This window comes from Theropithecus gelada, chromosome 11 (genome assembly GCF_003255815.1).
Source record: "Theropithecus gelada isolate Dixy chromosome 11, Tgel_1.0, whole genome shotgun sequence".
In the NCBI taxonomy this organism is placed as follows: Eukaryota; Metazoa; Chordata; class Mammalia; order Primates; family Cercopithecidae; genus Theropithecus; species Theropithecus gelada.
Window position 1 is genome coordinate 75961059 of NC_037679.1, and position 24183 is coordinate 75985241.

The 24183-nt window shown below is 49.8% G+C and overlaps 1 protein-coding gene across 2 annotated transcripts; it reads right to left on the reverse strand.

Moving 5' to 3' along the window:
* Positions 1-441: 441 nt before the first annotated feature.
* Positions 442-19645, reverse strand: HRK (harakiri, BCL2 interacting protein). 2 transcript variants are annotated; one of them, XM_025403400.1, is made up of 5 exons: positions 19197-19645; positions 16705-16791; positions 14942-15051; positions 6324-6466; positions 532-665 (listed from the first exon to the last, which is right to left on the reverse strand). In XM_025403400.1, the coding sequence occupies exon 1, from the start codon at positions 19526-19528 to the stop codon at positions 19253-19255; it is 276 nt and encodes a 91-aa protein (XP_025259185.1). In that variant the 5' UTR covers positions 19529-19645; the 3' UTR covers positions 532-665; positions 6324-6466; positions 14942-15051; positions 16705-16791; positions 19197-19252. The 2 variants fall into 2 exon arrangements, with proteins under 2 accessions (XP_025259184.1, XP_025259185.1); XM_025403399.1 differs by lacking the exons at positions 6324-6466; positions 14942-15051; positions 16705-16791 and having other exon boundaries at positions 442-665.
* Positions 19646-24183: the final 4538 nt, after the last annotated feature.

Consider the following 24183-nt stretch of genomic DNA (forward strand, 5'->3'; position numbering starts at 1 on the left):
CCTAGGTAAGTACAGAGGGAGAGGCTAGGACAAGTCAAGAAATGGAGGCACCCCAGACTGCCCCTACACAATTGGCCCCAAGTCCTCACCCTTTTTTTTTTTTTTTTTCCTGTCATGCCTTTTGCACTGTTACCTCTTGTTCCACCCCCGTCTGCCCCTACACAATTGGCCCCAAGTCCTCCCCCTTTTTTTTTTTTTTTTCCTATCATGCCTTTTGCACTGTTACCTCTTATTCCACCAGCATCTATCCCCAGGCAGTTGTCCGATGCTAGGGCTAATTCCCACCAGTCTTTGCAAACAGTTTCTAAGTACACAGCAGGCATCTCTCTTCTGGCGCCCCAGACATTACAGAATATCAAAGTTCACATCGCAAGGTGCAGAAAAGGAAGGCAACCACGTCCTCGACAAGGCATGCACTGATACGTAATATTCATATTTTTGTTATATATATAGAGCTGTATGTAAATAGCATTGGGGTGTCTGTTTCTGCAGCTGGGTTTCCAAAGAGCTTCCCCAGTCCCATTCTGTGTTTCTACGATCGCTCCAGGCGCTGTCTTTACTCTCCACTTCCTTCTCGAAGTGCCAACCGCGGCCTTTCAAGCTCTGGGCTCCCCCTCTGGAAAACGGGAACCAGCTTTCTCCAAGGACACAGGGTTTTCACCAACCTGCAGAAATAAAGATTGGTATTTTGATCAGTGCAGCTGCTGGGGGTGACGTCAGTGCAGTGGGCCTCTGCACACTCAGCCCCGGATGTCGGGAGGGGGTGGGGAAGGGGAGAGCTACTGGATGCAAAGCTCTGGTTTTGGAGGAAGGATGCCTCAAAAGCTAGTCTTGGCACTCTTCCCCTTACCAGAGTCTCTGTCTATGTGGCAGCCATCCCCAAATAGACATTTGTGAGCGCACACACACTCCCCTCTCTGCTTTTAGACCTAGATATTTACGTAGTCATCTTCAGAGATTTTTAAAAAAAGAAGAATCTAGAGACACACGAACTTTTTGCTTCTCCAAATTCAGAACAGGACCTTCCTCGATTCATTTCATAGATCCAGATTCAGGAGAGAGTTGTGGGATAGTCTCTGTTCTCTTCTGTTTGTTTGTCCGTTCATTCATCCATTCATTTCTTCCCAAATATGCCAAGTGCCATACTCGCGGCTACAGATTCAATGACATAATTCTTGCCCTTGAGGGGCTCAGAGCCAACAGGGAGATGGGAAGAAATGGATAATGAAAGTCACATGTAAAGAGCATATGCAATCTGGGGAAACGTGGTCTATGGGAGCCCAGGGGAGGCAGCTCATAAGGGAGACAAAGGAGACTCCTCAGAGAGACTGGCAGGCCCCTGTTGACTATTGAAGAGTGCCAGGAAATGAACCAGGATAAGAAAATGAGGCATCCTAGGCAGGGCAGAAAAAAACAGCCCATACCCAAGAGTATCCACAACAGAACGCACAAAATGTGTGCACAAATGCTCACGGCAGAATTATCCATAATAGCACAGTGTGGAAACAACCCAAATGTCCATCAACTGATGAATAAAGAAAATGTGGTCTCCCCATACAATGGACTATTAGTCAGCCATCAAAAAGGAATGAAGTGTTGATACTTGAAGATGGATGAACCTTGAAGACATCATGCTAAGTCAAAGAAGCCAGACACAAAGGGACACATATTGTGTGATTCCATTTATATGAAATGTCCACAACAGGCAGATCTTCTGTGACAGAAAGGAGAACGGTGGTTGCCTAGGGCCAGGGCGGGTGGGAGGAATTGGGGAGTGGTGCTCATGAGCACAGGGTTTCTTTCAGGGAAACGAAAATATTCCAAAGTTGACTGTGAAGATGGCTGCAAAATTCTATATATACTCCTCATCATTGACTTGTACACCTTAAACAGGTAGGGTTGTTTATTTGTTTGTTTGTTTTTGAGACAAGGTCTCGCTCTGTTGCCCAGGCTGGAGTGCAGTGGTGCGATCTCAGCTCACTGCAACCTCTGCCTCCTGGGTTCAAGTGACTCTCCTGCTTCAGCCTCCAAAATGGCTGGGACTATAGGTGCACGCCACCACGCCCATCTAATTTTTGTATTTTCAGTAGAGACTGAGTTTTGCCATGTTGGCCAGACTGGTCTTGCACTCCTGACTTCAAGTGAGCCACCCACCTTGGCCTCCCAAAGTGCTGTGATTACAGGCATGAGCCACTGTGCCCGGACTTAAAAGGATAGATTTGATGGCTATAAGTTAGCAGGGGAGATAAGAACGTATCACATGTTACTCTGAAGCAGGTGGCATAAGAACGAGCATGTGGGTAATACACACCAAGTGGTATAGGAGGAGGGAGATCACTTTATGACTTCTGGGTTTGAAAAAGTCTGAGATGTTGACTTGTATGTACCAGCTGGTACCCTTGACTTCTGGCTTTCTTCTGGGTTTGACCAACAGGAAAGGAAGCACTCATGGGAAAGTAAAATCAGATGTTTGTTCCCCAGTTCCCCGCCCGCTGGTCAGAGGTTGGTCACAGCCGCTGCCTGGACTCATGGTACAGTGACACCCTTCTGGGGACTCCAGGTCCCATTCCTTTCCCTGGAACCTTCAGGCCAGGGTGGGAACAGCTCCCCTCTATGGCCAAACCTAGGGTACTGCATTCACTCTCGCTGGTTTCCCAAACCCTGCCCACGCCTTTGCTGTTGAACCTTTCCTAAATTCTCCTCTGATGACTGAGTCTGGAGACACTATCTGCTGTTACTTGGGCCCTAGTGGATACATCTGACTGCATGAAAGAGATGAGTCATAAACACATGGACCCCACAGTCTACGTCAGCTGACAGTCACAAGGATCCAAATCAGTGACTTCAAACCTTTTGCTTTTTTTTCTTTTTTAAAGAAACTGGGTCTCGCTCTGCCACCCAGGCATGAGGGCAGTAGCGCCATCATAGCTCACTGCACCCTCGACCTTCTGAGCTCAAGCGATCCTCCCACCTCAGCCTCTAGCTGGGACTACAGGCATGCAACACCACATCTGGCTAATTTATTATTTTTATTTTTTCTTTTAGAGACAGGGTCTTGCTATGTTGCCCAGGCTGGCCTCAAGTAATCCTCCCACCTTGGCCTCCCAAAGTGCTAGGATTACAGGTGTGAGCCACCACGCCAGGCCAATTCCCCTTCTATCTCATGAGGGCACACACACAGTAGGAGCTCTGCGTTGTTATGCAGCCACCATATATTTTCTTAGAATATGGGATTAGAGTCCTCAATCAACTCAATTGATAAATACACTCAATTTAATGAAACCAGCTTTTGTAACCCCTAAACATCTCCGTTGGTGTCTACTCATAAATCTACAGAATGAAAGTCAGTGTAAACCTGCAGCATTAGCCTAAAATAATTATGCTGCTTTAAGCACAGGTGGGACAGAAGGAGAGCTAGGAACACTTAGTAAGTACCTACTATGCTACTGAGTGTGTGGACTTCGTGCTAAGCTTGGTTATCTGCACCAGATAAGGCCAGGTGCCTGCTTGAAATTTGCCTCTAGGCTTACAGGAAAAATATGCAATGCCAGAGGACAGTACTGTAAATGACCAATATCCGGAGGTGAACCGACAGCCTAAAAGTCAGGATGGGGTTACAATCACTAGGGAAGCTTCAGAGTGGACCCGGGATTTGATTCATGAAATACCTTTGAAGAAATGTCCCTGTTTCCATTTTTCATCCACCACATGGAGGGGGGAGGCAGGCAGAGAGGGAGAATTTGAACCCATAAGGTTCTGCCTCCCTGGGCTGCGGTGATGTTGTGCCGCTTTGGGCACGGAAGGTGAAAGCTGAGAACAGTGAACCCCACTGCAGCATTAGATGGGGTAAGAGGCTTATTCCCTTTTTCTGATGTCAGCAAAGAATTAGGACTCTTGGATTCCCTCCTAAGAGGCCCCCTCATTAAAAAAAAATACCTTGGCCAGGCATGGTGGCTCTTGCCTATAATTCCAGCACTTTGGGAAGCCAAGGAGGCCAGAAGTTTGAGACTAGCCTGGGCAACATGGCAAAAGCTCATCTCTACTAAACATACAAAAAATAGCCAGGTGTGGTGGTGCACACCTGTAATCCCAGCTACTCAGGAGGCTGAGGCATGAGAATCTCTTGAACCCAGGAAGTGGCGATTGCAGTGAGCTAAGATCATGCCACTGCACTCCATCCTGAGCAACAGAGCCAGACCCTGTCTCAATAAGTAAATAAATAAATAAAATTTAAAAAATACCTTTTTTGCCCTTGCTATTTGCACAAATGATAAGTTACAAATTCAAACAGTGGAGAAGAATATAAAAATAAAAGGAAAGCCCCTTCAACCCAACCCTTAAGCCCCACTCCCTTTCCCAGAGGCAGCCGGTATCACCGGCCGGTTGTGCAGCCTCCCAGAGTATTTTCTGTGCATTTGTAGACGCCATGTCTCTTTTTTATTCTTTTCCTACCATTATGTTCCCAGAGCCCAGCACAATGCCCAGCATATAGTGGGTGTCCAATTCATTATCTATTGAGGAGGGTAAATAAGTGACAAACAAATAAAGATGACAGGCTGGGTGTGGTGGCTCACGACTGTAATCCCAGCACTTTGGGTGGCCGAGACAGGTGGATCACTTGAGGTCAGGAGTTTGAGACCAGCCTGGCCAACACGATGAAACCCCGTCTCTACTAAAAATGCAAAAATCGGCTGGGTGCAGTGGCGCACACCTGTAATCCCAGCTAGTCAGGAGGCTGAGACAGGAGAATCACTTAAACCTGGGAGGCAGAGGATGCAGTAAACTGAGGTGGCACCACTGCACTCCAGCCTTGGAGACAGAGCAAGACTCCATCTCAAAAAAAAAAAAAAAAAAAGCAGTTTCTCGGATCCTCCATCTTTGGTTTCAGCAGGTTGATTCTGACGAAGGAGTTTCAATGGTACCAATAGTCCTAGTCCCTAAGACTTGAAGGAAGGGCTGGGCATGGTGGCATGTGCCGCTAATCTCTGCTACTCAGGTGGCTGAGGCAGGAGGATTGCTTGAGCCCAGGAGTTCAAGACCAGCCTGGGCAATATAGCAAGAACCTGTCTCAAAAAAAAAAAACAAAACTTGGAGGAGAAGCTCTCCATGCAGAATCCTCTTGCAAAGAAGATTGCTCCGGTCCACATTATCCCCTAAATCTCCATCTGTAGAGTTCATGTCGGCCAGGTAGGAAGCTGCGCACACAGGAGGCTGTGGAAAGGAAGCTGAAAAGCTGGCTAGGTTGTGATGTGTGAGGAAGGAAGAGGTCACTTGGCAGCCTCTGGAAGAAATATTTGCTGTCCCTGGCCCAGCCTTCTTCTATCAGTGAACAGTTATCAATGCCATCAGCTACTAGATACTAATTATCTAAAGTCTATGAAGAGAGACCTGAGCTCCTACCCACTAGGAAGTTATGGCAGGTGGGCCTTGGAAGCCCAGTTCGCTTGACTTTCAGAAGGGTAAGCAGTGAGAGTTGGGAAGTAGTTCAGCTCAGCACAGAATCAACACCAAAACAAACAAACAAACAAACAAAAATACAGATTCTTCTCAAAGCAAACTGAGGCCTACCAGACAACGTTGCCCATGGCCCATGGCCCCCATGTTATACTATGCACATTCTTTGACCTAACAATTTCACCTTCAGGAACTTCCCTTTTTCTTTGCAAAGGTGTCCAAATGTGAATGTCCCCTGCCATGCACGGTGGCTCACACCTGTAATCCCAGCACTTTGGGAGGCCAAAATGGGAGGATCACTTGAGCCCAGGAGTTCCAGACCAGCCTGAGCCACATAATGAGACTCCATCTGCACACACGCAAATTTTTTTCTTTTTTGAGATAGAATTTCACAATTATTGCCCAGGCTGGAGTGCAATGGCGCAATCTTGGCTCACTGCAACCTCCGCCACCCTGGTTCAAGCTATTCTCCTGCCTCAGCCTCCCGAGTAGCTGGGATTACAGGCATGCACCACCACGCCCGGCTAATTTTTTTGTATTTTTAGTAGAGACGGAGTTTCACCAGGTTGGCCAGGCTGGTCTCGAACTCCTGACCTCAGGTGATCCACCCGCCTTGGCCTCCCAAAGTGCTGGGATTACAGGCATGAGCCACTGCACTTGGCCACAAAAAAATTTTAATTAGCCAAGTGTGGTGGTGCACGTCTATAGTCCCAGCTACTCAGGAAGCTGAGGTAGGAAGATCACATAAGCCCAGGAGTTTGAAGTTACAGTGGCCTATGATCATGCCACTGCATGTCAGCCTGGGTGACACAGAAAGACCCTGTTTCTAAAACAACAAAAAAAGTTCCTAACAACCTTGTTTACCCTACCAGAAAACAGGAAACAATGCAAATGTTCCCAAGGAAGTGACCATATAAGGAAACCCTGCTTCATCCAAGCAACAGAACATCATGCAGCCATTAAAAAGGATGAGGAAAACCTTTGTGTGTTGACATGGGAAGATCTCAACCACCTATTTTTAGTGAGGAAAAAGCAGGTTACAAAACAGCATGAACAGTATGAGCTCATGTATTTAAAATAGGATGCGTGTGTGGGTGTATATGCATCAAGGGAAGAGCATGGGGGCTCCCTGAAATCAGGGGTCACGAACTGAAATGCACTGGACCCAGTAAAGGTACCCAGGAGGGGCTAGGGACACTGGAGTGTGTTTGTCCTTTCTAAAGGGGTTTCTGACACTCATCTCCAGCCTGTTTCTGCCACATTGTTAGATCTTTTCATTTTTCAAGAAAAATTGGAAATACAGGCTTCTACCTGAAAATGCCTGATTTTTTTTTTTTTTTTGATGGGGTCTCACTTTGTTGCCCAGGCTGGTCTCGAACTGCTGGGCTCCAGTGATCCTCCTGCCCCAGCTTCCTGAGCAATGGGCACTACAGGCACATGCCACCATGCCTGCCTAAAATGCCTGACTTTTAAGTGTTGGGGGAAAACCCACGCAGGTCAAACAGAACTCAACTGCAAGCCAAATTCAGCTAGGAGACCACCCATTTTCACCCCTGCCTGAGATACTCAGACACTCCTACTATTACCTGGCATTTAAGTTCACCTCATCTTAACCCTCAGTAGCTATCTCTGGGCCCCAGGTTCGCCACTGTACAATGAGGGAGATGGGTTAGATGTCTCTAATGGCCTGTCTGGCTCTGGCTATGTTTCCAGAACACAGACCCTTTTGGCTCACAGATCTTTTGAGAATCGGATCCAAACTATGTTTTCTGTCCCAAGTAGGGGGAAGTAGAAGAGGAGGATGAAATCAGCCAGTGTTATTAGCTTAATTACTGGGTGTTCACAAATTTCCTGAGGCCTCCCCTACATTCATTCATTCATGCATTCATTCATTCATTCACCAGTTAGTGAATGCCGCCATGCCCGGGTGCTGGGATACAGTAATGGGCAAAATAGGCATGGCGGTTTGCATCTTTCTGAGACCTGAAGGCCAGTGTTGCCTGGGCTGGAAAGTCCTGGTCTAGTGGTTCTCCCAGCCCTGTCAGAGTGGCCTAAGTAGGCCCTTGGTGAGTCCCAGGTTGGGGAAGGTAGGATTAAAGCAGATAGCAACCGCCTTAAGCAAAAGGCTCAGAAAGTTCTGAGACCTCCCACGCATACCACAAAGATGGGCCCGGGGACTAAACTTCTTCTTCTTTTTTTTTTTCCAAAGACAGGGTCTTGCTATGTTGCCCGGGCTGGAGTGCAGTGGCACAATCACTGCAGACTTTACCTCCTGGGCTCAAGCGATCCTCCCACCTCAGCCTCCCGAGTAGCTGGGACTACAGGTGTGTGCCACAATACCTGGCTAATTTTGTTGTTGTTGTTGTTTGTTTGTTTGTTTTTAAATAGAGGTGGGATTTCGCCATGTTGGCCAGGCTGGTCTTGAACTCCTGACCTCAAGTGCTCTACCCACCTCGGTCCCCCAAAGTGCTGGGATTACAGGTGTGAGCCACCGCACCCAGACTATGGACTCCATTTTACACCAAATAAGAACAATATATATCATAGGCTGTCATTCACCATTTTCGGAACACCAGTGACATGCCTTGTACTGCGCCGGAGTAGATTACAGCATGCTTCCTTCATGCTAGGAGCTCATTACGGAGGTAAAACAGCATTGGTTCTCCCAGCCACTCACACATAGAGGGGCTGAATCTGTGCCAGCCGCTTAATATATAGTGCTCCTCCAGTGCAGATGCTATTATTCTTCCCAGTTTACAGAGGAGGAAACCAAGGCTCAGAAGGTAATGGGATCGGCCTAAGGTCACACAACTGGCAAATGGGAGATGGAGAAAGTTATCTGAAAGTCGGCCTGACTCCAAAATTCATGTCCCTTTCCGTGAAGCTTCCCTGCCTCAGCACAAAGTATTGGTGAGGATGATAAACAGTTACCAGGGTTACATTTTCTGAATCAAGTCTTAGGCTTTTTGGTCTGCCAACAGTCTCAAATATTCTAAGTCTGAGCCATCTTTGAAAAATGGTACTTTGGCCGGGTGTGGTGGCTCACACCTGTAATCCCAGCACTCTGGGAGGCCAAGGCAGGCATATCTGGATCACTTGAGGTCAGGAGTTCGAGCACCAACCTGGCCAACATGGTGAAACCCCTTCTCTACTAAAAATACAAAAATTAGCTGGGCGTGGTGGTGGGCACCTTGTAATACCTAACCTACTAGGGAGGCTGAGGCAGAAGAATCGCTTGAACCTGGGAGCAGGGGTTGCAGTGAGCCAAGATCGTGCCACTGTGCTCCAGCCTGGGCAACAGAGCAAGACTCTGTCTTAAAAAAAAACAAAACGAGAAAATGATACGTCTTCTTGAATCCATTCCAGTAACTCTGACACATCCCCACTCCTGGAAGACCTCCCTCTCCACCCATGCAAGTCACTTTGTCTTAGTTGCTCCAGCATCAGTATGTTAGCATTTTACAGGGTTTATTAAGTACCATGCGGTAGCTCCAAGATTATTAGATGAACATGATTCCTGCCCCCAGGATGACAGGTACAGCCAGGCAGACAGAGCAGCTTTCCAGATTAGTGACATTGATGAGACTGGGAACCTTTCCCTGAAGTGGGGACAGGCATGCTAGGCGTCATCCACACTCCCACACTGGCTAAAGGTGTGGTCCATGAAGAAAAGTCCACAGCAAGGCAACAGAGATTCATCTGAGGCCAGTCACAGCCAGCTTAAGAGCCAACAGATACTTGACATATAAAGGCCAGTGACATGGGCTGGGCCCAGTGGCTCACGCTTGGAATCTCAGCACTTTGGAAGGCCAAGGCAGAAAGAAAGACTGCTTGAGCCCAGGAGTTCCAGACCAGACTGGGCAACATGGCGAGACCCCATCTCTAAAAAAATAAAATAAAAAATTAGTGGCATACACCAGTAGTCTCAGCTACTGGAGAGGCAAAGGTGGGAGGATCACTTGAGCCCAGGTCGAGAGTGCAGTGAGACCTGATTGCACCACTGCACCCCAGCCTAGGCAACAGAGAGACCCTGTCTCAAATAAAGAAAGGCCAATGACATGAATGAGACATGGGAGCCAATGGCAGTGTTTGCAGATCTTGACCACATGATTTTATGCTCTAGATGGCCTTTATAACACAAGAATGCTCATTATGTTTTTTGTTTGTTTGTATTTGAGACAGAGTCTCGCTCTGTCACTCAGGCTGGAGTGCAATGGCATGATCTCAGCTCACTGCAACCTCTGCCTCCTGGGTTCAAGTGATTCTCCTGTCTCAGCCTCCCCAGTAGCTGGAACTACAGGCATGTGCCACCACACCAGGCTAATTTGTTTCTATTTTTAGTAGAGATGTGTTTCATCATGTTGGTCAGGCTGGTCTCGAACTCCTGACCTCAAATGATCCACCCACCTCGGCCTCCCAAAGTGATGGGATTACAGGTGTGAGTCACCGTGCCTGGCCAAAAAAAAAAAAATTACTTTTTATTTTTTTTGAGACACGGGCAGGTTGAAGTGTGGTAGCATGATCACAGCTCACTGCAGCCTCAACCTCCCTAGGCTCAAGCGATCCTCCCATCTCAGCCTCCCGAGTAGCGGGACTACAGGTGCATGTCACCATGCTTGGCTAATTTTTCCTTTTTCTTTTTTTAGATTGGGGCTCACTTTGTTGCCCAGGCTAGTATCAAACTCCTGGCTTCAAGCAATCCTCTCACCTGTGAGCATTAAAAAAAAATTTTAATTAGTTTTTTTTCTTTTTTTCTCTGAGATGAAGGTCTCACTCTGCTGTCTGCCCGGGTTGGAGTACAGTGGTGTAATTGTAGCTAACTGCAGCTTTGAACTCCTGGGCTCAAGTGATCCTTCACTGTTCCTTCACCATGATGGATGGGGAATGTAAATGATGGACTAACTAAATAAAGCAATACTAACCAACTTCTAAGTGTGGTGGCTCGCGCCTGTAATCCCAGCACTTTGGGAGGCCAAGGTGGGCAGATCACAAGGTCAGGAGTTCGAGACAAAGATGCCCAATGTAGTGAAACCCCATCTCTACTAAAAATACAAAAATTAGGCCAGGTGTGGTGGCAGGCACCTGTAATCCCAGCTACTTGGGAGGCTGAGGCAGGAGAATCTCTTGAACCCAGGAGGTGGAGGTTGCAGTGAGCCAAAATCGCACCACTGCACTCCAGCCCAGGCAACAGTGTGGGACTCCATCCCAAAAAAAAAAAAAAGAAAGAAAGAAATGTCTCATAGAAAAATACTAAAAGGTTGAACAAATGCCTGTGATATATGGAAAAGGTCAGGTTACAGATAATATATTTAGAGTGATTCCATGTGTTAAAGTACCCATCCACCCAGGCATGGTAGTGCACACCTATAATCCCAACACTTTGGGAAGCCAAGGCAGGAGGTCCTGAGCTCAGGAGTTCAAGACCAGCCTGGGCAACAGAGCAAAACCCTGTCTCTACAAAAAATACAAAAATTAGCCAGGTGTGGTGGCATGCACCTGTAGTCTCAGCTACTTGGAAGGCTGGGGTGGGAGAGTCACTGGAGCCCAGGAGGTTGAGGCTGCAGTGAGCTATGATCCTGCCACTGCACTCCAGCCTGGGTGACAGAGTAAGACCCTGTCTCAAAAAAAGAGAGAGAGAGAGAGAGAAAGGAAGAGAGAGAGAGACGGAAGGAAGGAAGGAAGGAAGGAGGGAGGGAGGGAAATAAAAAAAGAGAAAGAAAGGAAGAAAGGAAGGAAGGAAAGAGAAACGGAGGAAAGAAAGAAAATCACATGACGAAAGGGTCAAATCTAATGCAACGGAAAGGTAGAAAGGCTTAGAAGCTGTCTGGTCTTTACATGGGAAAGGACTGCAATCTTTTGCTACTCAGACCTTCTGCTCAAAGCTGAACCTCCTATCTCCAGAGGCAAGACTCTAATTTTCGTTCTTTCTTTCTTTCTTTTTTTTTTTTTTGAGACAAGGACTCATTGTGTCACCCAGGATGGAGTGCAGTGGCACAATCACAGCTCACTGCAGCGACAAAGTCCTGGGCTCAAGCAATCATCCCGCCTCAGCCTCCCCAGTAGCTGGGAATACAGGTGCATGCCACCACGCCTGGCTACAATTTTCTTTTATTCAGCATTTTCCAAATAGTTGCCAATGAACTATTGTAATATTTTTTTGTCACCAAGAAAACGTTATTTATTTTTCTGAGACAGGGTCTCATTCTGTTGCCCAGCCTGGACGCAACGGTACGACTGCAGCTCACTACAGCCTCAGCCTCCTGGGTTCAGCAATCCTCCCATCTCAGCCTCCCGAGTAGTTGGCAACACAGGTGTGGACCACCATACCTCACCAATTTCTTATTTTATGTAGAGATGGGGTCTCACTATGTTGCCCAGGCTAGTCTCAAGTTCCTGGGCTCAAGCAATCTTCCCACCTCAGCATCCCCAAGTGCTGGCATTACAGGCATGAGCCACCACATCCAGCTACTTGTTTAAAAAAGGAATATTATATCAAGTTTCCCAGAGCAATTAAATTCCACCCTGCCCAAGTCTCTGGCCCATGGAGCAAAGGTTCAGTGTGGGAAAGCTCTGCGGGAAGCAGCCATCTTGGATAAGCCAGTTGCCTCCTCACAGGAAGAGGAAGGAACTTCCTCCTTGCCTGGCCAACCAGAGTCATAAAAGGGTGCATCTTATTGATGTGGGCTAAATCAGAAATCCCCCACCCAACAGCAGGGGCACCAGTTTAGGGCAGGAAAGGAAGAGGGGAGCCAGTGCTGAGTTGGATGGTGAGAGTTCTAAGGGTGATGGAGACCCAATCGATGCCCACAGTGTTCCCCTGGCACTGAGGGGGGTGGGTGTGAGTGAGTTGGTTCAGGGATCACGACCTCTCAGACCTTGGCAGGAGGTGAACTGGTTTACTTCTACTAAGAGGCGAGGGCAGGGGCAGAGCCTCGGTCTCCTGTCTCCGAAAGAGTCTGGGGTCACCTGAGGGCTGCAGTTGGGACTCGTTCATTTCTGCATCCCTGCACCTGGGCATCCAGCCCCGGCACCAAGCTACACTGCTTGTTTCTCTTTCCTGAAATGTACTATGCAGTCTCACCTCCAGGCCACTGGACTTGCTCTCTCTCTTCCCAAAACACCTTTCTTGAATGTCTTCATATGGCTGGCTCCTTTGTGTCATTCAAATCTGCTATTCCCCTGGTTCCTCTTCAAAGTGGCCTTCCTTCCCTCATCACCACAGGTGAGGAGTCCCTGGGGCACTCTTTATTGTTTTACCTTTGTGTATTACCTTCGGGGCCCTGAGCACTTTCTGAAATTATCTCTGTGTTAGACTGCATAATCCAAAGGTGGCCACTATAATGTCTCCCATTCCCCATGCTATTCCAGAACCTCACCACTCCCCCATGAGGTGGAGTCTAATTCTGCCCCACCTTGAATCTGCATCAGCTTCTGACTTCTAACCAAAGTGACTTCGGAACTGGGTCAGATAAAGCAAAGCAGCCTCCACCTAGTTCCCCAGGATACTTGCTTTTGGAGCTCCCAGTCACTGTGTCAGAATCCAGCTGCCATGCTGTGAGGAAGCCCAAGCCACACGAAGAGGCTGAGTATAGCTGCTCCCATTAACAGCCCCAGCTGACTCCCAGTATTAACAGCCAGACATGTAAATAAGGTTGCTTCCCCAACCATGACTCCAGTCCTCAGCCATCCTGGAGCAGAGACAAGTCACCCCCACTACTCCCTGACCAAATTCCTCACCCACAGAATGTGTGAGCATGGTCAAATATGTCAGCCTCCCATATAGGTGGGTTCCACATCCAAGGATGCAACCAGCCTCAGATCAAAACTATTGGAAAAAAATAAAATTAAAAAATAACAATTTTTAAAAACACACATAAAAACAATACAGTATAATTATTTACATAGCATTTACATTGTATTGGGTATTACAAGTAATCTGGACATGATTTAAAGCACACAGTGTGTGGGTTACATGCAAACACCACACCATTTCATATCAAGGACTCGGCATCCTCGGATTTTGGGATCCAAGATGGGATCCTGGAACCACTTCCCCCCAGAGACAGAGGGATGGCTCTAGTTGTTTGAAGCAAAATTTAGTAGTTTTGGAGTAATTTGTTACAGAGAAGTAGTAACAAGAACAATATTTACGTATTGTCTGTCTCTTGCCACTAAAATGTGGGCTCCATGAAAGCAGGGAACTCTACGTCTTGGTCCTTCCTGTAGCCACAGGAGATACTCAATACTCAATACAGATACACAGAAGATAATAATTAGCAGTTGTATAAGTGGAAGAACCTGAATTTGGGAAACAATAGTGACTATGTTGCATAGTTTCTTTTTTTAATTTTTTTTTTGTGACTGAGTCTCACTCATTCTGTTGCCCAGGCTGGAGTACAGTGGCACGATCTCGGCTCACTGCATCCTCCGCCTCCTGGGTTCATGCAATTTTCCTGTCTCAACTTCCCGAGTAGCTGAATACAGGCACACACCATCATGCCTGGCTAATTTTGGTATTTTTAGTGGAGACAGGGTTTCACTACATTGGCCAGGCAGGTCTCGAACTGCTGACCTCAAGGGATCCACCCGCCTCAGCCTCTCAAAGTGCTGGGATTACAGGTGTAAGCCAGCGTACCCGGCTGATGTTGCATAGTTTCTGATTCATTTAACAAAGCACATAGTTACTGTACACCTACCATGTGACAAGCAAGTTGCCAGGGACTAGGGACACTGTGGGTTAGCTTTCTGTTCCTGTGAAATCCTATCACAGGGACACTAGTGAGGACCACCAAAGAAACAGAAGCCCCCTCCACACCTCTCGTTATCTGCCTGTCTAAAAGGCTGACTTTTCAAAAACTCGAGTTATGATTGCCAAATCCAGCCAGCCCACATCTGGGGGTATATTTAATTATTCCCAGGTGTGGCTCTTTTCCATCCACAGCTCAGTCACTTGTACTCTGGCCTCTCACTAGGTGAGCGGATGACTCCAGACAGGGACCATGTGGCAGGAAGGCTGCCTGGTTCTGCACATCTGGCCCCTTCCCGGGGGGTTCCTCCCCAACAGCTGTCCTCCTCGGGTTCCCTCGCCAAGCAGAAGGCCAAGCTTTCAAGCTCTAAAAGTAATTCTGGCAGGGGTGCTGCGGGCTGGGAGGGAGGCCTGCGGGATGCTCCTCCAGGTTTAACCACTTAATCCCCAAAGTACCTGCCAAGAACCAGTTAGCAAGTCTGGTTGGCCGGCCAGGCCGTCATTAATTCATTAAAGCAGGCTCCCGCTGGCCCATTATCTTCCTTGCCACTGACCACGTCGCCTTATGGGCCTGCAGAGTCCCCCTCTCTCCCCTTCCCCTGCTCCCAAGGCAGAATTCTACCCAGCCCTGGCCTCCACTCCCAGGCAGATTCCTCGGCTCCATTCTCTCTCCCTCCCTGCCCCCTCCGCAGGCACGCTTCTCCCTCCCTCCCTCCCATGCCTCCGCCAGCCAGCGCTCACCATAAAGCGTCTTTTGTTCCCTCTCTCCTGTATCTTTGAGTATTGACTGGTTAAATCATACCCGTCCTCCTCCCGGCCTCCCCAGCCTCAGAGGAGCCTCCCCTGGGGCTCTGGAAGAAAGGGAATTGCACTTGTGCAGGAATTCACTGTGCGCCAACCCGGTCTGCTTACTGCCCCTATCTCCTCTTCCCCTGCAAGTCATGGGGTGGGGGGCGCTGTGTGACTTCAAAGACAGAAGCTCCAATTCCGCTGGGGATCACTTAGGTGGATGCTCTCTGCCTCGGCTTCCCCTTTGAAATAAAAGGAATGGCACTGACCATTTCATGACATCCTCTGTTGAGTGAAGTTAACAGACAGACACTACACTGGACTTTTTTTTTTTTTTTTTTTTTTTTTTTGAGACAGAGTCTCACTCTGTCACCTAGGCTGGAGTGCAGTGGTGTGATCTCAGCTTGCTGCAACCTCTGCCTTTGGGACTCAAGTGATCCTCCCACCTCAGCCTCCCAAGTAGCTGAGACTACAGGTGCACACCACCATGCTATTTTTTTTTTTTTTTTGGGTACAGACAAGGTTTCACCATGTTGCCCAGGCTGGTCTTCAACTCCTGGACTCAAGTGATCCGCCCACCTTGGCCTCCCAAAGTGCTGGGATTACAGGATGGAACCACTGGCCCAGCCTGCACTGGACACTTTCAATAAATATTCTCTTATCATTCTCCCAATAACCCTGGAAGGATACAGCTCCAGTTTACAGATAAAGGTACAGAGGTAATGGTTCTTTCTCAAGGTCATGCTGTCAGCAAGTGGCTGGGCGCTTAAGAGTCTCTCAACCATTATTCTCTCCTGACCCTTCTGGCACTGATTTCCCAGGAGGGCAGGTAGGAGTGGTGTGGAATGGCCAGCAATAATAATGGTAAAATGTTGACTACCTTGGGAAAGAATGATAGTAAATGCACTATAATAATCATGATAGCTCACATGTATATCCACTGTTCTAGAACTTTCCATGTATGAATTCATTTAACCCTCTTAATAATGTGCCTATACATTAAGTACTATTATTGTCCCCATTTTACATATGGGAAAACTGAGTCTTGGGTTTTTGTTTCTGTTTATTTTTTTTAAAGGATGACTTCTGAGAAAAGTATTGCTGGCTCGCAGTAGAGACTCAAAACAAACATACTGGATACACACACACACACACACACACACACGTCTTAAATTATTATTGAGATGGAGTCTCGCTCTGTCGCCCAGGCTGGAGTGCAGTGGTGTGATCTCGGCTCTTCTTGGCTGACTGCAACCTCCGCCTCCTGGGTTCAAGCGATTCTCCTGCCTCAGCCTCCTGAGTAGCTGAGATTACAGGTGTGCACAATCACGCCCAGCTAATTTTTGTATTTTTAGTAGAGTTGGGGTTTCACCACGTTCGCCATGCTGGTCTCAAACTCTTGACCTAAGGTGATCCGCCTGCCTCGGCCTACCAAAGTGCTGGGATTACAGGGGTGAGCCACGCTGCCTGGCCTGTATGTAGAAAATATTGATTCTGTATATAGCTGAGCACACCCTTAAAACCTACGGGAATTGAAAGTGGTAGTTCCTACCCTATATGGCTGGCACAGGCCTCCCTCAAACACCTAAGGTACAGCTGTGAACATTCCCCTTTCTCTATTAGGGTAGGGAAAGTGGAGAGCACCCCATATCCAGCATAGAACACAACAAACTATTTTCCTCCAGTGAATTTTCTTTCCCTTCTACTTAACTTACCAGAGCTGAGAAAAAACGGGTTTCCCCAAATTAAACCAAAAGCACAATAAAGGCCGGAGCTGCTGGTATTCTGAGGTCAGATGTAGGCTGCAGAGAGAGAACTTCATCCGGGCCAGTGCAGGGAGCCCGAGCAGGGGGGAACCCGGCCTGGGAGCGCAGGAAGGCAGGTGGTGAGTAATTCTCCGGGTGTCCCGAGGGTATGAGGGGCAGCGCTGGAGGGAAGCCGGGCGGGGCATCCTGAGGTCAGGGCGCCAGAGGCTGCAGAACCCTGGAGGGGACGCCCGGGCGGGACAAGGCAGGTAGGAGAAGAACCCAGAGGTGTGGGAAGAGGGTGTCGCAGAGTCAGGGCGCAGCACGGGAATAACTGTGGGGTAGAAGCCGGGGGGTGGGGGAGAGGGCGGAAATAAACTCCACGGAGACCCTAACCTGCTGCTGCCCTCCCAACACCGATGCAAAACAGCGAAACTCCTGGCCGACGCCCTCCCCTGCAGCGCAGGCCCCAGTTACCCAACTCCTCCCCTGCGCTCCCGCGCAGAGCGGCGCACTCTGCCCGCCCCTCCCGCAGCCTCCCCTTCCAGGCCCCGGGAGCGGTCCCATCCCTGACACTAACACACCGGTAAACGGGAACACAGTCAGGCTCCGGCTCGAGTCCTCTGCCTCCCGGGAGGGTGCACCCGACATCCCGCACGCCTGGTCCCAGGAGGGGAGCGCTTATCCAGTCTCCTGGACAACAAAACCAGAGAAAGACGTGTCCCAGCCCTCTCCACAGTGCTATTTGATTTTACTCCCTTCCTCTCTTTCCTTCTCATTCACTTTTCAATTGTCTTGCAACTTGTTTTCCAGGCAGTTTCTCTTTTTCTCTATCCTCCCCAAACTTCTTGTCCCTCCCCATCTCGTCGCCTGTTTTTTCTCTCCCTCTTCACCCACTTTTTTTTCTGCCTCTTCCCAAATTCCACGCTTTGGACTTCGCGTCTGTCGCTCAACTTCCTTTTTCTGCTCCCCGCGATACATCTAAAATGTTTTTCCCGTCCCTGGAACTGGGCAGCCTCAGCCTGACCCCTTTCAGTCGCGGGAGCCCCCAGCCTCTCCAACAGGAGAGGGAGAAGGCGGGGAGAAGTGGATGGGACCCCCGACGCCCGGGAGCCGAGCGGAGAGCGCTCCGAAGTGCGCACTTCTCTTTGCCAGCGCCCGGGCTGCGCGGGCCCACGCGACATCTGTCGCCTGCGGTCCCGGCTCACACCCCGCGCACCCCCGCAGCTCCCTGGGCGCTGCCACCCCCCACGCTCCGGCTGCCGCCTTTCCCCGCGGGCGCAGACGCTCGGGCCTCGCCTTCAGGCGCCGCTCCAACTTCCCAGGGTGTCTGCGGCGCGCGGCGGGGCTCGGCGGCGGGGACCCAATGGCGGCTGGCTATGTCACCTTTGATATTCACCTTCTGGCCCTAGACTCATCTATGGTGGGCTCAGCCTGATTCTCCCTCATTTTCTGCAGCGCTCCTCGCTACTCCAGGATCCAGAGTAGTAAGACGATGCTTACACTGTGCGCTTCCTCAAAGCGCCTAGCACAGTGTCAGGCGCACAGCTAGGGCACAATAATTCCCCCACCCCAAGAACCTAGTATCTTCCTCCCACTGATACCGACCACACTAGGCGCTCAATACCCACTTCCCGTCCTAAGTTCTCAAAGCATTACCCCCCTAAACAGTGCCCAGCACCCCGAAGGAGCTCAATAAATGTTCCTTCCTTAAGGCTTCCCATTGGAGTTTGCCTGAAAGCCTTCTATTCCAGCCCACTCCGAAGGCGTCTCCTTCCCATCGCAGCTACAACCGTCTGGAGAGAAGGAAGCCAAACTCCTTAAACAGGACACCTCACTGGAGAAGGAGCGACGTTGGCAGGGCAGAAGAAAACTGCAAATGCGCGGAGCTTGGGAAGAAAGATTGGGCCAGCCAGAAACCTGGAAGGGGAGGAAGTCTCGAGATGCGCTTGGGGTGCCAGAGAATGGGGATCAGAGATTGGAGAAGTGACACTTAGGGAGAAGAGGTTGGGAGCAAAGGTGATGGAGACGGTGGCGACTCAGGAACAGCAAGAGGCTTGGAAGGGGACCGAGGACCTTTCTTGGAACTGCGATAGACTTTAAGTATTTGGCGTGGCTTACAACTATATTCTCATCGCAGGCACACTTTTTATTTGCATTGTGTGTTTATTTGTGGGGCTGGTGGGGATTATGGAGGTTGAAGTCCTCCTCAAGCCACCGAGCTATAAGTGAGTAGCAAGATGCGCTTAAGGACTCGGAGAGATAGGGGCAGAAATGGTGGACCTGACACTTGGAAGGAAAGACTGGGGACTGGGTAGGAGAGGGGGGCCGGAGATGGTTGCAAGAGAAAAGAACGGAGGAAGAAGGAGAAGGGAAGAGAAAAAAGCCAAACTTGCCACTCTGCCGCTCCCGGGCCAGTGCCCAGCTGCCGCGCCCTGGCTCTCGGTCGCTCGCTCGCGTACCTGTTGCTTGCTCCGGCTGGGTCTCGGCTCCGGCCCCACCAAGAAGCCCCGCGTTCCTACAAGTTCCGCCTGCCGAGCAGCCAGGCCGCCAGCGCCGCCACCTGCGCGGCCGCGCACAGCCAGGGCCAGTAGGTGGGGAGCGCGCCGGGCGCCGGCGCCCTCCGGCTCCGCGCGCGGCGCCGCCACATGGTGCGCTGGTGCAGCTCGTCGCCAAGCGCCTTGAGCCGGGCGGCGGTGAGCTGCGCGGCGGACGAGCGCAGCCCCAAACGACCCGCGCTGCAGGCGCACACGGCCGGGGGGCCGCGGCCGCGGTGCAGGGGGCACGGGCACATGACCGCTGGCCTCGCTCCCGCCCCGCGCTCGGGCCGCCCCTCGCCTCCTCTCCCTCCGGCCTCAGCGCCCGCTGCCGCCGCGCTCCAGCCGCCGGGGGCCTCCCCTGGACACCAAGTTTCTCCTTGTGTTGTGCGTTTGTTGTGCTGACGGCGCTATTATTAATTAAAGTGTCACATGGTGGAGGGGGGCGGGGAGGGGGGTTACATCATCCGGCCCCCGGGGGTGGGGGGGGCTGCAGGCAGAAGAAACCGAGAGGTAACTTTTAACCCTAGCGGCGCCGGCAGCGAGGGGGCGCGAGGTTTGGAAGACCCGGAGCGCGGCGCGGGGCGACGCGAGAAGGCGCCCCGCAGCGGAGGTCCCGGGCTTTGGGGGTCTCAGGGGACCCCCGCGGAGGCGAGGAGCGCGAGGGAAGGTTGTTCTTCCCCTTTTCCTGAATTCAGCTCGAGTTCCGATTTGGCGAGGGAAGAAGGCTTGTTTGCCGTTTTGGATGAAGCTGATACTGAATTCGGCTGCATTATTCAAAAATATTCCGAGGCTGTTGTTTTGTTTGGGGGAGGTGGGTGGATTCAAAATCTTACGGAAGAGCCAGATTACACCTAACTTGCCTCGTTTCAGGTCTGACTTGGCACCTGTAGGCATTTAGCCTGACCCTAACGCGGCCCCAGCGCCTGGCTAGAAACCCTGACGTAGGCGTGATAGGGGGCTGAATGGGTCGGTCCTGAGCTCGCGAGGGGCGTGGATGGAGGCATTCTCGCTGCCCAGCACCCACACCCAAAAGACCCTCACAAGGGGCTTTCTAAAGGGAAACTTCTTGTCTGCTTTCTTTGTGAATATTATTTTCCTGATGGGGTTACGGTTTTCTGCGACGATCCCAATTTAATGCGCAGTGAATACCCTAAGGAGTCGGCGAGAGGAGGGGCGCGGGGGACTTTAATTCCTCCTTTTTCAACCCGACAGCCACTCCTGTGCACCTCCAGACTGGAGCGTCTGGAGTTGTCACAGCCAGTGACGGTTCAGAGGGGCTGGGCGGCTCTCAGCATTCTGTGGGGGGAGAATGAAACCTGCGATCTTAAATCGACTGGGATTCAGACAACTTTAGGATTCAGACGATCGGGATGAGTCCAGAGGTGGCTCCAAGTTGGGAGTCTGGAACCTGCTGAGGAAGCTTCCATTCTTTCCTTCCCACCGCAGAGTATAACCAAGATTCTTCAAGTCTGTGAACTTAGTTTTGGTCTGAATTGATCAGGAGGAGAAATGTCCCTTTTGGCCTACAGCGTGTTGAAATGACAACAAAGTCAGGGGTCAGAGTTCACAACACTGTGTGATTCTGGTGGCCTTTTCCCGCACCCAGCTCCAATTATCCTAGGCTTCATAATGGCCAAGACTTACTGCGCACCTTCTATGTCTGGCACCTGTAGGCTTTGGGCGCTCTTGCCTCTGCTGCCTAAAGGTAAATCTCCCAACTATTCTACATGCAATTACTATAATATTTCAAAGATGAGGAAGCTGAGGCACAGGTAGATGAGGCCTCTTGCCCTAGCTCACAGAGTAGCTAAGAATGAAACCGGCATCTGAACTAGGGCAGTATGCCGCAGGCTCTAAGCTCTTAACCACGGTTTTATACTGCCCCCTGTAATCTGGGAATAATAATACCTCCATCCCAGGATTGGGGCAGAGATTAAATGAGAGAAGTGTGTGCCAAGCACCTGGCACGCAGTGGGCCCTGGATAGACCTTAGTTCCCTTTGCTTCTGGCCAGAACCACTTCCCATTCTCCTGGGACTCACCTCCTTAATCCCCCTTAGTCTTTGCAGAGGGGACCTGATCCACTGCCCGGGTGTAGCGTTCCAAGAACGAAGACACAGTGTCTATTTAAAAAGCCCTTTGGATTTAAATTGAACAATTCCCTCCCCCCACTTTTTAATCTGCACGCTTTTAACGGCTCACTTCATGGACATTAATTTTAATGGGACGATTATTACCCTGTTTGGAAGCCTGCCCCTCGAAATGCTGGGCTCGCAAGGTGGCGCTGGGTCGGGTCCCAGCAGCTTGGATGTTGTCTGTAGAAGAGGGGGTGCAGTCTTGGCCGTGGGGATGCAACGTTCAGCGGAGGGGGAAGAGAAGGGGATGGTGAAAAAGTGGGAGAGAAGGAGAAACCTCTTTCTCCCTGGCACTCTAAGTCTGGCAGTCCTTAATTTGCACAAACTATTGGACCACTTACTAACTGGGGGGCATGGCCTTGAGACGCGGCTTTTTGGAGCCTCCATTCTCTCAATTGTAAAGTGGGAATAATAATAGTACCCACCTCACAGCCTAAATACCAGGAAAGCCCTTACTTAGCACAGTGCCTGGCCCATCATTAGTTCTGTTTTGTTTTGTTTTTGTTTTTGAGACAGAGTCTTGCTCTGTCGCTAGACTAGAGTGCAGTGGCATGATCATGGCTCACTGCAACCTCCGCCTCAGGGTTCAACCAATCCTCTGCTTTGGCCTCCCTAGTAACTGAGCCTACAGGCACCCGCCACCATGCCCAGCTTATTTTTGTATTGTTAGTAGAAATGGGGTTGCGCCACGTTGGCCGGGCTGGTCTCAAACTCCCAACCTTCAGTGATCCTTCCACTTTGGCTTCCCAAAGTGCTGGGATTACAGGCATGAGCCACCATGCCTGGCCCCATCATTAGCATTTAATAAATGTTGAGTACTGCTAATATTTCAGAGTGGATCATGTAGTTGTCAAATAGTACTTTGAAGAATGTTGGGGATCCTCACCCTCAAATATATATGGTTCCCCTATGGTGAATTGGTGATTCCATTGCTGATATTAAGCATTGCCCAGAGAAAGCGAATTCTTTGGGAGGGTGACATAACAGTCTCCTAGCACTTTTTAAATTGTCTTAATTTTTATTTAAAAACATTTTTTTAAAAGATGGTGTCTCTCTCTGTGGCCCAGGTTGGAGTGCAGTGATGAGATCATAACTCACTGCAGCCTCCAACTCCTGGGCTCAAGGAATCCTCCCGTCTCAGCCTCTGGAGTAGTAGCTGGGACCACAGACACACACCACCACACCTGGCTAATTTAAAAAAAAAAATTAGAGAATTTTTGGGTCTTGCTATGTTGCCTAGGCTGGTCTTGAACTCCTGGGCTCAAGTAATCCTCCCACCACAGCCTCTCGAGTGGCTAGAACTAGAGGCGTGCACCACCATGCCAAGCTTCTCCTAACAGTTTAGTAAAAATGAGTTGTTGATTTCAATGTTTAATTTAATAAACACTTATCTAGTGCTTGCTCTGTGCCAGGTGCTGTTCAAGTTCTCTAGACATATAACTCCTTTAATTCCCCTAATAACCCTATGAGACAGCTACTATTGTTAGCCCAGTGTTATGTATGCGCAAACCAAGGCAGAGGGGTTAACTAACTTATCCAAAGTCACACATCTGCCACGCCCCAGAGTTTGAGCCCTTTAGAATTAGAGTGACATGGTGACTGGGGACTTGGGAAGAGGGAGGGAGGCTGTTGTGGGGTGAATTCTGTCCCCGCCGTTCCACCCCAAATTGATAACCCCTGGAACTTCAAAATGTGACTATATTTGGAGATAGCACCTTTAAATAATTAAGTTAAAATGAGGTCATTAGGATGGAGCTGAATCCATTATGACTGGTGTCCTCATAAGAAGAGGAAATTAGGACACAGACCCAGACACACAGGAGGAAGACCATGTGAAGACAGAGGAAGAAGGCATCTACCAGCCAAGGAGAGAGCCTAGAACAGGTGTTTCCTTCACAGCCCTCAGAAGGAACTAACCCTGGCCAGGCCTGGTGGCTCACACCTGTAATCCCAGCACTTTGGGAGACACAGGCAGGTAGATTGTTTGAGCACAGGAGTTCAAGACTAGCCTGGGCAACGTGGTGAAACCCTGTCTCTACAAAAAAAAAAAAAAAAAAAGCTGGCGTGGTGGTGTGCACCTGTGGTCCCAGCTACTCAGGCGGCTGAGGTGGAAGGATTGCTTGAGCCCAGGAAGCCAAGGCTGCAGTGAGCCGAGATCATGCCACTGTGTTCCATCCTGGGTGACAGAGTGAGGCCCTGTCTCAAAAAAAAAAAAAAAAAAAAAGGAACCAACCCTGTGGACTCACTGATCTTGAACTTCTAGCCTCTAGAACTGTGAGAAAATAAATTTTTGTTGTTTAAGCCCCCGAGACTGTGGCATGTTGCTACGGCATCCCTAGCAAACAAGTACAGAGAGGAACAATGTCCTAAACGGGAAGCTAGAAGCACATATTTCACCAGACTGTGGCTGCTTTTACTGTGGGGCACGTGCGTGGACATTTTTCTGTGTTCTTGGGAAGGGTGGGTTCTAGAACTGTTGCCTGTTCCTTTTTTTTTTTTTTTTTTTTTTGAGACAGAGTCTTGCTCTGTCTCCCAGGCTGGAGAGCAGTGATACGATCTCAGCTCATTGCAACCTCCACCTCCTGGGTTCAAGCGATTCTCCTGCCTCAACCTCCCAAGTATCTGGGGTTACGGGTGCCCACCACCACGCCTGGCTAATTTTTGTATTTTTAGTAGACACGGGGTTTCACCATCTTGGCCAGGCTGGTCTCAAACTCCTGACCTTGTGATCCACCCACCTCAGCCTCCCAACGTGCTGGGATTACAGGCATCAGC

Coding starts and splice junctions, on each gene's coding strand:
- HRK (XM_025403399.1), bottom strand. CDS start 19,528: ATGTGCCCGTGCCCCCTGCACCGCGGCCGCGGCCCCCCGGCCGTGTGC.